Source organism: Sodiomyces alcalophilus (genome assembly GCF_042370955.1).
Source record: "Sodiomyces alcalophilus JCM 7366 unplaced genomic scaffold ACRALscaffold_2, whole genome shotgun sequence".
NCBI classification, from domain to species: domain Eukaryota; kingdom Fungi; phylum Ascomycota; class Sordariomycetes; order Glomerellales; family Plectosphaerellaceae; genus Sodiomyces; species Sodiomyces alcalophilus.
The window spans coordinates 5399549-5414438 of NW_027263533.1; the positions used below are offsets into that span (position 1 = coordinate 5399549).

Consider the following 14890-nt stretch of genomic DNA (forward strand, 5'->3'; position numbering starts at 1 on the left):
GTAGCTAGCATCTTCTTTCTTTTCCCTCCAACATCTCACGTCTCTATTTTTTGACGCCAGCCATCTCGATCATCGACTTTTCATTCCGGTCTCGCGACATTGGATTTCGCGCTCTCTATCGTGCTGCCGCATATTCCACACAGTCTTCTCGCCCACCAAAGACTCGCCATCCGCCACCATCCATGGATCCGCCCGACTCGAACGCCCGCCAGCCCGCTGCGGCAGCCGATGGCGGTTCGAACGCTGCGGCCCCGGGCATAGTGCGCAGCGGCAGCTTCTCGTCGCACAAGTCAGATGATTCCCAGACGGCGGCCGATTTCATCCGCGACCAGATGCAGCTCGAGGCCGATGCTCGGGAAGCACTTCCTTACGTGCGTATACGCAGCCATTCTCGCTTCACCCTCGTCTTACCTTGCAACCAAACAACGATGACTAACTGGACATTGTCCTACAGAGCATCGAAAGCTGCACCAAGATCCTTGGCCCTCTCCGCCAGAGCGTCTTCGCCTGCCTCACCTGCACCCCTCCCCCCAAGAACCCTTCGGACCCCTTCTCCCCAGCCGGCGTCTGCTACGCCTGCTCCGTCCAGTGTCACGGCGACCACTCCCTCGTGGAGATCTTCACCAAACGCAACTTTACGTGCGACTGCGGCACGGCACGCCTGCCCGCCACCAGCACCTGCAACCTTCGCGTCAACCCCAAGACGAATACCAAGGGCGACGTCCACTCGGAAGAGCCCGACGCGAATAACAAGTACAACCAGAACTTCCGGAACAGGTTCTGCGGCTGCGCGTGCGACTACGATCCCTTCCAGCAGAAAGGCACCATGTTCCAATGCCTCGGCCTGGGCACTACCGAAACAGGCGGCTGCGGCGAGGACTGGTACCATCCCGGCTGTCTCGTCGGCATGGGTCCTAGGTGGTTCGAGGGCATGAAGAAAGAGGAGCCAAACAAGGACGCCGATGCGCAGCGCACCGCTGGGAATACTACCAACGACGGATCACTTCCCACCATTTCTGAAGAAGCCGAACAACAGCCGACTGGGGAAAAAGCACCCACCGACCAAGCCGTGGAAGACTACGACGATGATGATCCGCCCATGCCTCCTGGTTTCCCATCCGAGGAAGACTTCGAAGGATTTCTGTGTTACAAGTGTGTCGCCGCTTATCCTTGGATCAAAAAGTATGCAGGGACCAAAGGCTTCCTTCCTGCTGTGTTCACCCAACAGGATGTGGCAGTCCAGAGACCAGACACGAATGGGCAAGATTCATCAAACAAACGCAAGGCGGAAGAGGACCGGGAGGATGAAAAATCTCAGACGACGAAGCGAGTCAAGAGCGAACACGAGCCTGCGACAAACGGTACCGACGGGACACCACCAACCGAGAAGAAACAAGACGGAGAGGCCAACGGGGAAGGAAAGCGACAGCTCGAGGCTGAAAAGGCCTCGACCTGCAAGTGGGCAACCCTGCCCGACGCGCCCGACGCCCCATTTTCCCTCTTCTTCACCGAATCGTTCCGCGATCACCTCTGCCGTTGCTCGGCCTGCTACGTCTCCAAGCTCAACGCGCACCCTCAGCTGCTCGAAGAGGAGGAGACGTACGAGCCCCCCCTGTCCGACGACGGCGGCGGCTCGGAACACGGCGGCTCCACCCAGGGGAGCGGCAGCCTTCTCGAGCGCGGCGAGAGCGCCCTGCGCAACGTCGATCGCGTGCGCGCCATCGAGGGCGTCATGGCCTACAACCACCTCAAGGAGCAGCTCAAGCCGTTCTTCCAGGAGTTTGCCGACAGCGGGCGCGCCATCGGCGCCGAGGATATCAAGGCCTACTTTGCCAAGTTGCGCGGGGACGACCAGGGCATCGGGGCGGCCGGGGAGGCGGCGGGAGGGGACGGTGCGGGCGGGGACGGCCCCGATCACCGGAGGGAGCAGAACGGATATTGAGCACGGTGAAGCTAGAGCGCCGAGTCGCTCGTGTGTACAAGGTACAGGTACAGGTGCAGGGTACGTGGTTGGCTGGATCATTGGTTTGGTTTTGCGGTCGATTTATTAGTTGGTTCTCACCAGGTTTAGGGGCTGGTTGTCCCCCTTGCGGCGTTCTTATGGCAGGCTACGTTAAACTGGCGCATGTTAACTGAGGATTGATGTCGACAATGAAATGGGCAGAGTTGGTATTTCGGCCTCCCAAGGATATAGGGGATAATGAACGATATTCTGCTATCCAGGAGTCACAGAGAAATCGTCACGGGTGACTTGATGTCAACGAGAGCTGAATCGACTTACACCAGGGGATGCCATTGCCGATCGAAAACTTCTCAGTCCCACGCCATCTCAGAGCCCTCAGCTTAGTAGATTCGCCGTGGCTGGACCTCGTGATAGCCAGATCACCAAGGGGTTTCGAACTCCCTTTTCTTTCTCCGTCAGCTGAGGGGAAAGGGAAACGCCAAGGTGAAGCTTAATTATTCCCCCCTGATACCCAAGATGGCGTGCTGATCCCGGTCGTCTTGCCTGTCTCCCAACTCAAATCCAGCCTCCAAGCCGACGACGGCGGCTTCGTATTCCTGACGCCGTACTCCAGCCACCATCTCGCTTTCCCCTTCTCACACATGGCCGGCATTGGATCCCCGCCTTCTTCTGGTCATTCGACAGAGGAAAGTAACGGCGCTCGGGAACGGGGAAGGGAGGACAGATGGGGAAGAGAGTTTGGTCGCGAGATACCGGGACGAATTGCCTGTCGTTCTGTATATCCGTACGAATACTGAGTATGCGTTCCATAACAGATATAACGAGGTGGCATATATAGTTCCTGTCCTTGGGCAAGTCACTCGAGGCGTCTTCTCCCAGCCAATATTGAAAAAGACACAGACGTGGGCGGTCCAAGTCCGTCAGCGATTCGTTCTTGGATCCGTCTTTCCCATTGCCTCCCCCGTAACCTTCTCTTGCCTAGGTAAGCTGGCCGGGCGCTCGTCAATGGCTGAGCCATCCACGTCTGCCCGCCCCTGCCGTCAACATGCCACAGCCGGGTGGATAGAGGCCACTGGCTCTCACGTAAAGCTCCTGGTGGGAGAAAGAAAGTTTGCCCTCAGAGAGAACTATAATTGCTGACGTCCGCACCCTTCCTCTGTCCCTCTCTTCCGTTTTTCTCCGTCTCCCGCTGTCCACCCACACGAGAACACATCCCTCGGAGTCCGTATTCTTAGCTCTGATATACTACTACCCAAGACCAACTCGAGCATCACCTGCCCTTCGCGGCTCCCACTGTCCTCATCGTTTGAACATGTCAAAACCCGAGGCCAAGGACGGATCCGGGTCCCTTGAGATTACCGCCATTCCCACCGAAACATCAGTAGCTGAAGCCTCGGCGTCGAGCAGCGCCATCCAAAATGCAGCCCCGGAAAGGGACCCGGGCAACACGCTGCAGCGTAATATTAGCCTTCGCCATATGATCTTCATCGCCCTCGGCGGTTCCATCGGTGCCGGCCTGTTTGTCGGATCCGGCGGTGCCTTGAGCGCAGGTGGTCCTCTGAGTCTGGTTCTGAACTTTGCCATTGTCGGCTTCGGCGTGACGTGCACCATGGGCAGCTTGGGAGAGCTTGCCGGTAAGTTTCTTTTTCCTTTGTCCCCTGTTCGTTTTTCTCTTCTTCCTTTCGAGCTGTCCCAATTGACCTTGCCAGCAACCTTTCCTGTCGCGGGCTCGTTCTACGAATACTCGAGGCGCTTCATCTCCGAGGCCTGGGGCTTCACCATGGGCTGGAACTTTGTCTTCAACTGGCTCATCATCTTCCCCTTTGAGCTCACCTGCATCGCGTCCCAGGCCAAGTTCTGGGGCGAGGGAGTGGTGTCGGCCTATGTCATCACCCCGCTCCTCGTCGGCCTCATCGCCACCTCCTTCATGGGATCGCGCTGGTACGGGGAGATTGAGCACGCCTTTGGAATCGGAAAAGCCATTTCTTTGATCATCTTCATCATTACGGCTTTCTGTATCATCGGCGGCGGAGTGCCATCCGATCCTCGGTAAGTGACCCCTGGATTGAAATTAGATATATGAAATAAAAGAGAAAAAAAAAGTTTACTAACTCCGCATAGCCAAGGAACCGGGTCATCGTACTGGCAGGACGGCTTGGCCACTCGAAACGGCTTTTCCGGCTTCATGGTCGTCTTCCGGGTCGCCGGCATGTCGTACGGAGGGACAGAACTGCTCGGGATGACAGCCGCAGAGTGCAATGACCCTAGAAGGGCCCTGCCTCTGGCGACGAGGATCACGTTCCTGCGCATCCTGCTCTTCTACGTCGTCACCCTCTTGCTGCTCGGCTTTGTCGTCCCGGCCGACCACCCCAAGCTGGCGTCGACCGGCAAGGGGGCCCAAGTGAGCCCGTTCACCCTGGCCGCCCAGATCGCGGGGATCAAGCACCTGCCGACCATCTTCAACGTCTTCATCATCGTAGCGCTCGTGTCCATGGCAAACGCGAGCATCTTCGCCTCGAGCCGCGCGCTCCAGGCTCTGTGCGAGCAAGGCATGGGACCCCGCTGGGCCGCCAAGCTCAAATGGGGCGTCCCCGTGTATGCCTTTGGCGCGGCCTTTATGTTCGGACTCCTCGCCTACATCACCATGGCGCCGGGCGGCGAGGTCATCTTCGACTGGCTGCTCAGCCTGGCTGGGGCCTGCAATTACTACATTTGGGCCTCCATCTGCCTGAGCCACATCCGCTTCCGGCAGGGCTGGCAGGCGCAGGGCAGGAGCATCGACGAGCTCCTGTGGAGCAGCCCGTTTGGACTCTGGGGCTCGTGGGTCGGCCTCTGCACCTGTGCATTTGCCCTCTTTGCCAACCTGATGACGGCGATCCTGCCCATCGGCGGCAAGCATAATGCGACCGATATTGTACGAGACAATATCGGAACCGTGATGCCGTGGTTCGTCCTTCTTGGGTATTGTCTATGGTCGAAGATGTGTGTTGCTCAGCCGAAGCCCCTTCTGGTGCCCCCTACTGAGATGGACCTCGCAACCGGAGCCCGGCTGAAAGACGACATTCCCATCGCGGAAGAAATGCACATCATCGGACAGCGTGGGAATGCGCGGGACAACCAAGTATAGAAGCGGTCCTTCTTTTCCGTTTTTGTATTCTTTTTTGGCTTTGGCATGGCCCGGCACTTGCGATGGCTGGTCTGCGGGCTGGCCGGTCGTAGTATATGTATGAGTGTATGAAGATACCCCATTGGTGAAATGGAGACGTCTATATATGGGAGAATCAAGGGTGATGAGGCGTGGCCGATACGAACCATTGCATTGACAACTGGCCGGTCTGTCGAGTCTGGAGTCACGAGCAATGGGAAATGGGCGGTTGGAATGACAGGAGTCCACATGGAAGACCCGAGGCAAAGCAAAGTTCATGATGAGCTGGCAACAAGTGATACAATTGCTCGAGGTATCGAGTTACAAGCCGTCTGCCCGCTGCCATGAGCCTGCTCGTAATCGTGTCGCCCCTTGACGCCGCGCTTAAGTCCCAGTAAACAGATCAAAAAAGAGAAGGTAAAGAAAAAATAAGAAAAGGCAAAGAAAAGAAAAGGCAAAAGAGATCCCGGGTCACTGCCCCGATGAGCCCGTGGTGGACGCCGTGCTCGAGGGTCGCGAAGGCGGAGGCCCGAGGAGTCCCTGGTCCCTTTGCATGGGCACGCCACCAAAGACGACAGACTGGGGGGGAGGCACATGGTCTCGCATGTCCTCGTCTTCCGGCTGACAACCAGAGAGCTGCTCCTGGGCCATCTTGCGGTCCAGCTCCTTCAGATGCTCCTTCTCGGCCGGGTCGATGAGGTCGTCGTCGTCGCTCCAGAAGGGATCGTCGTCGGCGAGGTCGGGCATGGCCATGCGCTTCCAGAAGCGCAGCTCCTGGCGGGCGGCGCGCTCGTCGACGCGCCTCTCCCACTTTTCCCTGTCCTCGTCGTACTTGCGGCGGAACTCGCGGAGGAGGCCGTTTGCGCGGGTGGCGCGGCCCTGCATCTCCCAGATTTGCTCGCGGAGCCGGCTGTTCTCGGACCGCGCGTCGGCCAGCTGGCGGCGGTACGACTTGTGCCAGGAGGCGACGTCGGCGACCTGCTTGGCCTTGTAGTCGTGGAACTGCTTCAGCATGGTGTTCATGGCCGTGGCGAAGTGGGTGAGCAGCTGGGCGTTGGCGTCGCGGCTGTATTTGGCCTTTTCGAGCGACTCGGAGAGGAGGGAGACGAGGGCGTCGAGGTTTTGTTCTTGAGCTACGCCGTGTGAGCCGGGGCTTCTTCTTTTTGGTATTTGAACAGAAAAAGAATACGAGAACAAAACTTGAGCAGGGCTGGGACAAACAAACCGTTAATGTCATCCGCCGCGATATTGATCAGCTCTTCGTTACTCAAGGTCTGGAGCCGTGCACGGCTTCGCACCCTTCCCAGACCAGCAACAATGTCTTCGGTCGCTCGTCGATTCTCCGAGAGCTGGCGACTCAACTCCTCCACCAAGCCGTAGATGTAGTTCAGCTCCGCCTGCTGGCCAGCGGGAGTAGCCACGCCCATGCCGTTGGGGATGCCTCCCCCGCCGTTGATTCCGTTCATGAGAGGTATTTTATTCCCCTTCCTTTTGCAGAATGTTGGTGTTCTCGTTGTTGTGGTGGCGATTCTTGCTATGGCTATCGAGCGGTGGACGGATGAACGCGAGGCTGAAGATCTTGGGCATCCAAGTGACATTGCGGATGTACTTTGTGGATAGCATTATGTCATCCAGCACAGGGGTACTTCGCAACAAAGGCAGACTTTCGGTGAAGTAACATGGTGGGGTGGAGACGTAGTACGTACCTAGGTACTTACCTAGGTACCTCACGTAATCGGTAAGTGGGTCCTCATAAGTGGTGTCGCGTCAAGAAACGCGTCTCGCTCAACGCAACCTTTCACCACGTCAACCATGTTATATCGTCTCTACCTAGCATAAGCCTCCTAATCTTTCAACAAGACAGTACCCATATAGCAGATCCCGTGCCTATCAGTCAACTAGTAGTTCGCTTTAAACCTCCTACCTCCCACTTGACGTCGGATCTTATCACCGACAGTTACTACTCAGCCCATCTTTCTTGTCCATCTCGAAGGGAAACCGAAAGCTCAACGAAAGAAAATCCGATAGTTTGTGCCACGCCTTCTCATAATTCTACCCGCTGCCTCTGCCTCAGCTGCCTCGAGTCGATCTCCGACCGATTCTCAACAGGACATAGCCCATGAGCAGCAACCACACCTAGCTCCGTGTCCTTCCAAACATGCGCCACCATGTCCGACAAGGGTAAATCGCCGCATGTGTTCTCCCCAGAGGCAGCTCTGGTGCGTGGTCGTGATGCCTATGCATCGGGCCGGCACAAGAAAGCCATCGACTACTTCACCTCGATCATCAACTCGTGTGACTGCAACCGCCGCGAGCGCCGCAAAATATGCCGCTGCAAAGACTTCAAGACGGTCGCTCGGAATGGCGGCTCTATTTTCCACGAGGCCATGTATAACTGCAAGTGCCAGGCGTCGCAGAAGTGGGACAAGTGCCATGATCCCCATCACATTCGTGCTCTTGACTACCGCGCTGCTGTCTTTGAAAAAGAAGACCTCCACTTTGCCAAACGAGACGCCGAGTGGCTCCTGGAGATAGCTCCCCGTGCCCTTGATGTAAGTTCCGCTCGTCATCCCACCGGTACCATAACATGCCAAACAGCTGTGCTGACTTGCTGCATTAGGGTTACCTTCGCCTGGGCAAGATATACCGACTGGAGAAGAAGCCCAAGGTCGCCCTGGCCATCTGGAATGCCGGCATTGAGGTCGGCCGCAAGGAAGGCCTCGGAGGCAGCCGGAAGATGAAGGTTAGTTATGACCGAAGAACGATCCCGTCTCATCACTGGTCGTGATGTGGTTTGGTGACTGACGTAGCCTAATAGCAACTCTACGAAGTGAGGCAGCCGTTGCAGATGCACTATGTCCGAAGGGATCCCATGACGCTCCCTGTCGAGCTGGTTGAAAAGATTTTCTCCTACTTCCAACTCACTGAGCTCTGGTACGTCCCGACTCTTCCTTGCCCCGTGCCCCGGTCCCCTACTTACCTCTGCGACAGCCGTGTCCAAGGCGTGTGTAAGCAATGGGATTACTTCTTCAACTCTCGACCGTTCGTCTGGAGGCACCTCGAGTTCCCCGCTAGGCCAAAGAAGCCGCCTCCCTTGTCATGGACGAGGAAGCTGGTCCGCAGAATGCGTGGGGCTGCCCACAGCCTAGTCATACCGGGTCCTGTCCAGCAGAAGCTCACAGGGACCCAGTGGCTTCAGCTTGCCGACGCAGCTAAACAGGCCAGACGTCTCGAGTTGGATCTCCGTCATGGGATCACGCCTCCGTTGCCACCCGATCGCCGTTTCGCCAGTCAGCTCACTTCCCTGAAAGTCATCTTTCCCGAGATTCCGACCGATGAATCGTACCGGGAGACGAGGTCATTTTTGCATGGCATCCTTACGCACAGCCACTTCAACCTCGAGTCCCTCTGGCTGGGACACCCAGAGATACCATGGTTTCGTCCGGACTGGTCCCCTGTTCTTGCCCGGCTGAGGTATTTGCGTCTAAGCGGAATACATCGAAGCACCTGTATCTCTCTGGTATGTGCTCTTCTCTTCCCCCTTGTGACCTGGTCCCAGGCCGCCTTGTCTATGGGTCACGGCATGACAGTGAACTAACGAGCCACCCACTTCCTAGCCTACATTGGTTCGAGTCGGTCCTTTCCTTGAACAGCTTTACCTTGAAGGGCCGTTCGCCATTAGAACCAATCCTGACGACTGCATTTCCGGCGAGACCGTTCCGGATGAGAATTATTTGGATGAGGGCGCATGGCCCAACTTGAGGGTGCTCATAGCCGAGAGGAAGATATCCCTCTGGTTTGATGCACCAACGGCGACCAACAACGATCCAAATTACCCCTACCCGCCAAGCAATCCGCCCTTTCTCAAAAAGGTCCAAGTCTTCGAATCCCGCACCGGGTCGTTTCGATTCGAGAAGCGCGCTTCCGTCCGGGTCATAAGTATGACTGACACTGCCGAATTGGCTCGCGGCCAGCCTGTAAATTCCATGGGTTCCATGGAGCGGTATTGGACCGAGACGATGCCCCTCAATCCTTCTGCGCAGCAGAGGCTTCAGCCTTCCCTCGACTCTGGCAAGCTCTACGAACTCGGACTTGCCTTCCCCGATCCTGCTGTTTCAGAACTGATATGGGGAAGCAATCCTCTCCCGGCCCAGGTTTTTCTCCAATCACTCCCTTGGCTGTATGGTGGACCAGGCGTCCGGACGCTCGGCCTCTTCAACTTCAACCTCGATTCTGACCTAACCATACCCATCTTCATGCAAGCCCATCTGGGACCTGGGCCCGTTGATAGAGACCAGGCGACCGTCCTCATCAACTTTATCCAGTCCTTCCCGCGCCTGGAGAGTCTGGTGCTTGGGTCCACATTTTGCGATCCCAGGCAGATAGCTGTCTTGACCGAGGCTCTGGCGAATCGAGGCAAGATCAAGAGGTTCTACCTCCAGGGCGTGACGGGTCAGACGTTCCTGGACCTCCGGGAACTGGTGGCGACGAAGGGAGCCGAGGTCATGTTCTGGCAGGACAAAATACCTTGGCCTTACCCCCTGACGCCGCATCCAGATGGACTCTGATAGCCAAGGACGAGGTCCGTATATAGACTAGTCAACCAACAGCCACACAACGAGACTCGAGAAATCTAGAAAACGCCTGACTATGGTCAGGAACTGACAATCTAGGTGGCCAGATAGTCGCAACACGGCTCAGATTGTCCGAAGAGGAAAGAAGGACAAGGGACGGATTGTTTGAAATATTGGACGGCCGATTGGGTCCAGAACTCTAGAGGCAGACCGGCCTAAGCTGAAATGCGTGACCCAAGAGTCCGTTCTGCCCTTCTACAATGATGAACGGCAGATGTCCAGGCTGCCGACTGGTGAGACACTCGCCAACTCCTGACGCGAAGCGATAAAAGTCCCGAGGCCTATAAATATTCCACCTCGCGGATGCACATGAAGAGACACTGGGCCACAAATACGCTCTGAGCTTCCTGGAATGCGAGTCGTGGAATCTCGCGATAGGCAGAACTCACGCCGAGAATGGCGTCCGTTGCGAATATGAGAAGAAGTAATTGAGACAGCTCTATTGCTCTGCATTAATCGGGCATGCTGCTGCAAGTTGGAGGAAAAAACAACGCCCATCATATCCATCAACCTGGCTGTCGAACAATCGACGTCTCCCTCTCGATTGCCGAATGAACACATTATCATCATTAGTTTGGTGTCGGTGACGCGACAGGGACGTCTCCCGAAATCAGACTCTGCATCTCCCACGGGCTGAGAGTGCTTCTCCGCCGGGAAGCAGTTTTAGTGACGCGCTTCTCGCGTTTCCGCTGCTTCGGCACCGTCTGCTGCCCCTGTCCCTGCCCCTCCTCCCCCTGCTGCTGCTCTTGCCGCCTCGACGCATCTCCCACCGACGCCTCAGAACATCGGGCTTCCGGAAGTGACCGTTTCACAGGGTCGACGTCCTCCTGGGCATCCACAGCCAAAGATGGCAGCGGAACCCGCCGAGGCTCCTGGGTCCTGGTAGATTGCGACGCCCCGGAAGCGATGGTGGTGCTGCTTGGTGCTATTGTTGACTTGCCGCGCATCCCGCGGGCCGCCTTGAGCTTCGCGCGCACGCGGGCGGCGTCGGCTTCGCGCTCTGAAGCCGCGAGTTTGGCGGCTATGGTGGCCATGGTGAGAGGGCTCTGTTGGGGAGGGGGGTTGCTGGGGCGGGGGAGGGGGAGGCGGGAGGAGACGGGACGGGCGTTGCTGGGGGTTTGTTGTTGAGCCGCGACGGCAGCTGCAGGGGGGTGGAGGGCGGTGGTTTCTGTGGTCGTTGTATCCACCAGATTGCGAGAATGGTCGTGTTTCTTGTTTATAGGGTGCTCTTGTGATGATGGCGGGTTGACGTCGTTTGCAAACTCGGATTCGTTGGGTTTCGCCTTCGGTCTATTTCTGGTTTCTGTGTGGCGGGGAGGCCGTTGTCTTGGTGCAGGAGACGGGGATGGCGGCCCGGAGGGGGAAGGAGACTGAACGAGGAGAATGTCGTCGAGGGAGGAATCTGCCGAGGGTGAGACGGCCCACGGTTTCTCTTCATCTGGCTCGTAAGAGGGTGGTCTTGCCATCTTCTGTGGTGACCTTGGCAACTGGGTGCGATGAGACGGTAGCTCCGAGGGAATGTCGTCGTTTGCGAGGTCCCAGATGTTCTCCTCGGCGACTGTAGTAGAGTTGTTTCTAGGTTTGCTTTGTTTATCGCCCGTGTCGCGGGTACGGCGATTGCCTGCTGAGGACGAGTCCTTGAGTGGACTGAGTTTCGGCGGTGGCGGTAAGGGGGAAGAGCTGAGGTATGCGGTCGATTTCTGAAGAATCTCAACGTTGGGTTCGGGTCTGTCCAGGTCGTCGATGCCGTTGTCGAGGTCGTCGAGGTCGTCAAGGTCGTCCTCATCTTCGTATGTGCTCGACTCACAGTCGTCATCCGGGGCCTCCATGTCGTATTCCCGTGCTTGTTCAGGTAGGGACTCGTCACCGTTTATGCCTCCATTCCCACCTGCGCCAGGGCGGGCCGACAATGGCATAACTTCTTCTAGATCCTCAGTCCGCTCCTCCTCGACGCGCGACAGGCGGAGAACCGCGGCGTGGTTCGTTTCCTCGACGTCGCGCACCTTGACGGGGCTGAGCCGAAGGCTCATATTAAGCTCCTCCATGTTCACACCCTTGCCGTTGGCAGCCATGCGCTTGCGCCAGCCGTCGATGAGATGCACGGCCTCCTGCCAACGCGTCTCCATCTTGACCCACCCATCGCGTAGTTTGTTAATCTCCTCCTCTCGGACCTCGACCTCCTCAATCGGGACGAAGGACGGATTCGTGAGAATGGTCCGAATCTGCTCGAGGATGGCCTCCATCTCGCTCTCCAACTCGGCGCAATCGGTCTGCAGCGTGAGCGCATGGCCGTCCCCATGACCGGCGACGTGACTGTCCTGCCAACCGCCCATTTGCCTGAGCTTGGCAAGCGTCCTCCGCACCAGCGCGAGCAGGGTCTCGTTCTCCTCGCTGAGGTTCCTGGCGAGCTCGGTCAGGAACCCGTTGGTCTCGCTGCGCAGATCGTAGCCTGGCTCGGCCGTAGCGCCGGCGCCCGGAGGGGACACCTCCTCCTCCTCCTCGCCGACGCCGGCGACGACATTGATAACGGTGACTGTGGGGTTCTTGGCGACGCCGCGGGCGCGTCCGGCTTCGCCGAGCTGCTTCTTGAGGCCGTCGATCTGGCGGTCGCGGCGGCGTACTTCGGTGGCGCACGATGCGCGGGTCTGGGCGACGAGGGTCTTGGCGCGCGCCATCTCCTCCTTGAGACCGCGCACGGCGGCTTCGGCGCTCTTGAGCTGGCTGCGCGCGGCGGCTTCGGAGGCTTGGGCGATTTCGAGCTTGCGCCTGGCCTCGGCGTGCTTCTCGGTCAGGCGGTCGATATCGTGGGCGTATCGCAGGTTTTCGGCACGAAGGGTGCGCAAGGTCGCAGAAAGAGATTCCCGTTGTTCGGCGTCGCGCTATCAAGATTGTATGTCTCTCCGGTCAGTCGACTGGCCGACGGCGGTAGGCCTCTTCTCAACTAGCGTCAGCGGTGGGACTCACGTCTCGTCGGAGGATGAGGTCGTTGACGATGCTCATAATGCGACCCATAGCCGCCTCCGCTCCACCCTCATTTCCCTCCGGATTGGTAAAGTCGATGGCCTGGCCATCGCGAAGGAGGCCTCTAGACAGTAGCTGGTTGTTGATGTAAAGGGATGCCGTCCGTAGGTTCTCGTTTTCGGCGGCCATGGTGGAAGGATGGGCCGTGATGTGGAGATGAGGAGGGTGGTGTTTTCGGTTGGTACATGAGAAGAGGATGGTATCATAGGCCCCAGACGCTGATAACGAAGCGTGGTGCAGCGACAAACGATTTTCCTGGTGGTGAAGTCGTTTCCCTTGTTGGTTGCCCGGCGGATTTCGAAATGTTTCCCCACGCCGAAAGTAAACAAACCACCGTGACCCACCAGCCACATATGTGTGGCTGTCAAGGTACCTAGGCACTTGAGGTACAACGCCGCCGTACTCCGCTAGCGTCCGCTTTCCGTTCTTTACGTTAGTAATCATTTCTTAGTACGTACTCTCACTTCTAAGTTCTCAGTGCGCAATATCTTCTCTTTGCCCTCACCCGTCAGTCCCCCGTCATGCCTTTCAGTCCAACGGCTTTCGGGCCTGACGCGGAACCTCTCATCCACGATGTTTCGGGATCCAAGTGGGTTCCGTTCTTGGAGCATGAGTGCAGCTTCAATCCCGACATCTTTGACCAGGTGATGATGAACCTCGTGAGAAACCCCAACCTCAACACACCATGGCTTTTCCGCGCAGACATTCTTTACGACTCTCGTTCTGAAGCGGTGGAGGTCGAGGCCACAGTTGAACCATCCGGCGACGGGCATGGCACCCATCACGACGAGTCGCACACTGCAGCAGTGCCACGGGTGGCCGAGTTTCGGGATTTCGAGATGGAGAGAACCTTGGTTCGACGGATGATGCCTAGGAACACCCGTCGGGATGCTCCCCTCGACCAGACGTGCATCTTCCTCCGACATCGCAGCCCAGACCAACCCCAAAAGACGCGGTCCCTGATCGTCTACCTGCCCCACGAGTCATCCATCGAACACATGCCGTTCTACCACCCAAAGGTCCGCGGCGTGGCTCACCTGCATGAATGGGATGCCGACACCAACCAAGGGCGGATTTCCGTCCACTACTGGCTCTTTGAGGATTCCCCAGTCAGTGAGAGGCTGGAAAGGACGGCACTCATGCTTCTCTCAGTCCTCCACAAGCATGGCCACGGCCGGTTAGCCGGTTACACCAAGCGCGTGCAGCACGACGTCATCGTCAATCAGGTCAGGGTCCAGGACAGGTACCTCGCCCTCAAGCTCAAGTACGCCAAGGACCTTGTGGACACATGGGCCGAGACGACAGACCCCGAAAAGCACGTTTTCGAAGATCTCGGCATTGCCGCCTTCCTCATCGAGCTCTGGTCTGACATGTACGGCGCCAACAAGGACAAGTACTCGCGGTTCCCCGGCTTCGTCGATATCGGCTGCGGAAACGGCCTGCTGGTCCATATCCTGCTCCACGAGGGGTACTCCGGGTGGGGCTTTGACGCCAGAGCGAGGAAGTCGTGGGCGGCCTACGGGAAGACACTCTCGCCAGACCAGCCGGAGCCGCTACAGAGGCTCGTCCTCTTGCCTACGCTCGCGTCCCCGGCGATCCCTTCGTCGACAAGCGGAGACGATGGCGCGGGGATGGACCCGACCCTCTTTCACGACGGGAATTTCCCCAAGGGCACATTCATCATCTCCAACCACGCCGACGAGCTGACGCCCTGGACGCCCATACTAGCCACGCTGTCCGAATCCCCCTTCATCATGATCCCCTGCTGCAGCCACGACTTGGGCGGGGCCAAGTTTAGGGCTCCGCCGCCCCGGGACAAGTCCAAGTCCAAGTCGGCCTACTCATCCCTCGTCGACTGGGTGGCGCGGATTGCCGAGGACTGCGGTTGGAAGGTCGAGACGGAGATGCTCAGGATACCGAGCACGAGGAACTGCGCGCTGTTGGGGCGGACGCGAACCACCCCCGCGGCTAGTGTCGACGTGCAGCATGTCGTCGAGAAGTACGGCGGGACGCATAACTACTTTGAGAACGCCATCCGGCTTACCGAGACTGAAACAGGACATTGATTGACATGGGCATCGCGTGTGTGTCAGCAGTATCGTAATCGGTCGCCAGGGTGTCTACGGT

The 14890-nt window shown here is 57.9% G+C and overlaps 6 protein-coding genes across 6 annotated transcripts; 4 read left to right on the forward strand and 2 right to left on the reverse strand.

Annotated features, from left to right (window-relative positions):
• Positions 1 to 52: 52 nt before the first annotated feature.
• ACRALDRAFT_1080593 (uncharacterized protein) lies at positions 53 to 2405 on the forward strand. The gene is made up of 2 exons (XM_071019046.1): positions 53 to 371; positions 455 to 2405. Exons 1-2 carry the CDS (start codon positions 183 to 185, stop codon positions 1940 to 1942), a joined length of 1677 nt encoding a protein of 558 aa, XP_070878026.1. The 5' UTR covers positions 53 to 182; the 3' UTR covers positions 1943 to 2405.
• Positions 2406 to 3413: 1008 nt separating this feature from the next.
• ACRALDRAFT_2063992 (uncharacterized protein) lies at positions 3414 to 5045 on the forward strand (the record flags this gene model as incomplete). Its single annotated transcript, XM_071022027.1, has 3 exons — positions 3414 to 3597; positions 3673 to 4012; positions 4085 to 5045. Coding segments are annotated over 3 exons (1485 nt in total), but the record flags the coding sequence as incomplete, so codon positions are not given.
• ACRALDRAFT_1080595 (uncharacterized protein) lies at positions 4835 to 6658 on the reverse strand. The gene is made up of 2 exons (XM_071019047.1): positions 6334 to 6658; positions 4835 to 6241 (listed from the first exon to the last, which is right to left on the reverse strand). Exons 1-2 carry the CDS (start codon positions 6572 to 6574, stop codon positions 5580 to 5582), a joined length of 903 nt encoding a protein of 300 aa, XP_070878028.1. The 5' UTR covers positions 6575 to 6658; the 3' UTR covers positions 4835 to 5579.
• A 618-nt stretch (positions 6659 to 7276) lies between these two features.
• ACRALDRAFT_2026411 (uncharacterized protein) lies at positions 7277 to 9676 on the forward strand (the record flags this gene model as incomplete). Its single annotated transcript, XM_071020386.1, has 4 exons — positions 7277 to 7660; positions 7729 to 7851; positions 7927 to 8628; positions 8762 to 9676. The coding sequence occupies 4 exons, from the start codon at positions 7277 to 7279 to the stop codon at positions 9674 to 9676; spliced, it is 2124 nt and encodes a 707-aa protein (XP_070878029.1).
• A 635-nt stretch (positions 9677 to 10311) lies between these two features.
• ACRALDRAFT_2026412 (uncharacterized protein) lies at positions 10312 to 12892 on the reverse strand (the record flags this gene model as incomplete). Its single annotated transcript, XM_071020387.1, has 2 exons — positions 10312 to 12621; positions 12707 to 12892. 2 exons carry the CDS (start codon positions 12890 to 12892, stop codon positions 10312 to 10314), a joined length of 2496 nt encoding a protein of 831 aa, XP_070878030.1.
• Positions 12893 to 13284: 392 nt separating this feature from the next.
• On the forward strand, positions 13285 to 14829 carry ACRALDRAFT_1028690 (uncharacterized protein; the record flags this gene model as incomplete). Its single annotated transcript, XM_071014854.1, has 1 exon — positions 13285 to 14829. One exon carries the CDS (start codon positions 13285 to 13287, stop codon positions 14827 to 14829), a length of 1545 nt encoding a protein of 514 aa, XP_070878031.1.
• Between the last annotated feature and the right edge of the window lie 61 nt (positions 14830 to 14890).

Coding starts and splice junctions, on each gene's coding strand:
- ACRALDRAFT_1080595 (XM_071019047.1), bottom strand. CDS start 6,574: ATGAACGGAATCAACGGCGGGGGAGGCATCCCCAACGGCATGGGCGTG. Junction 6,242..6,333: donor CGCGGCGGATGACATTAACG/GTTTGTTTGTCC, acceptor CACACGGCGTAG/CTCAAGAACAAAACCTCGAC.
- ACRALDRAFT_1080593 (XM_071019046.1), top strand. CDS start 183: ATGGATCCGCCCGACTCGAACGCCCGCCAGCCCGCTGCGGCAGCCGAT. Junction 372..454: donor CTCGGGAAGCACTTCCTTAC/GTGCGTATACGC, acceptor ATTGTCCTACAG/AGCATCGAAAGCTGCACCAA.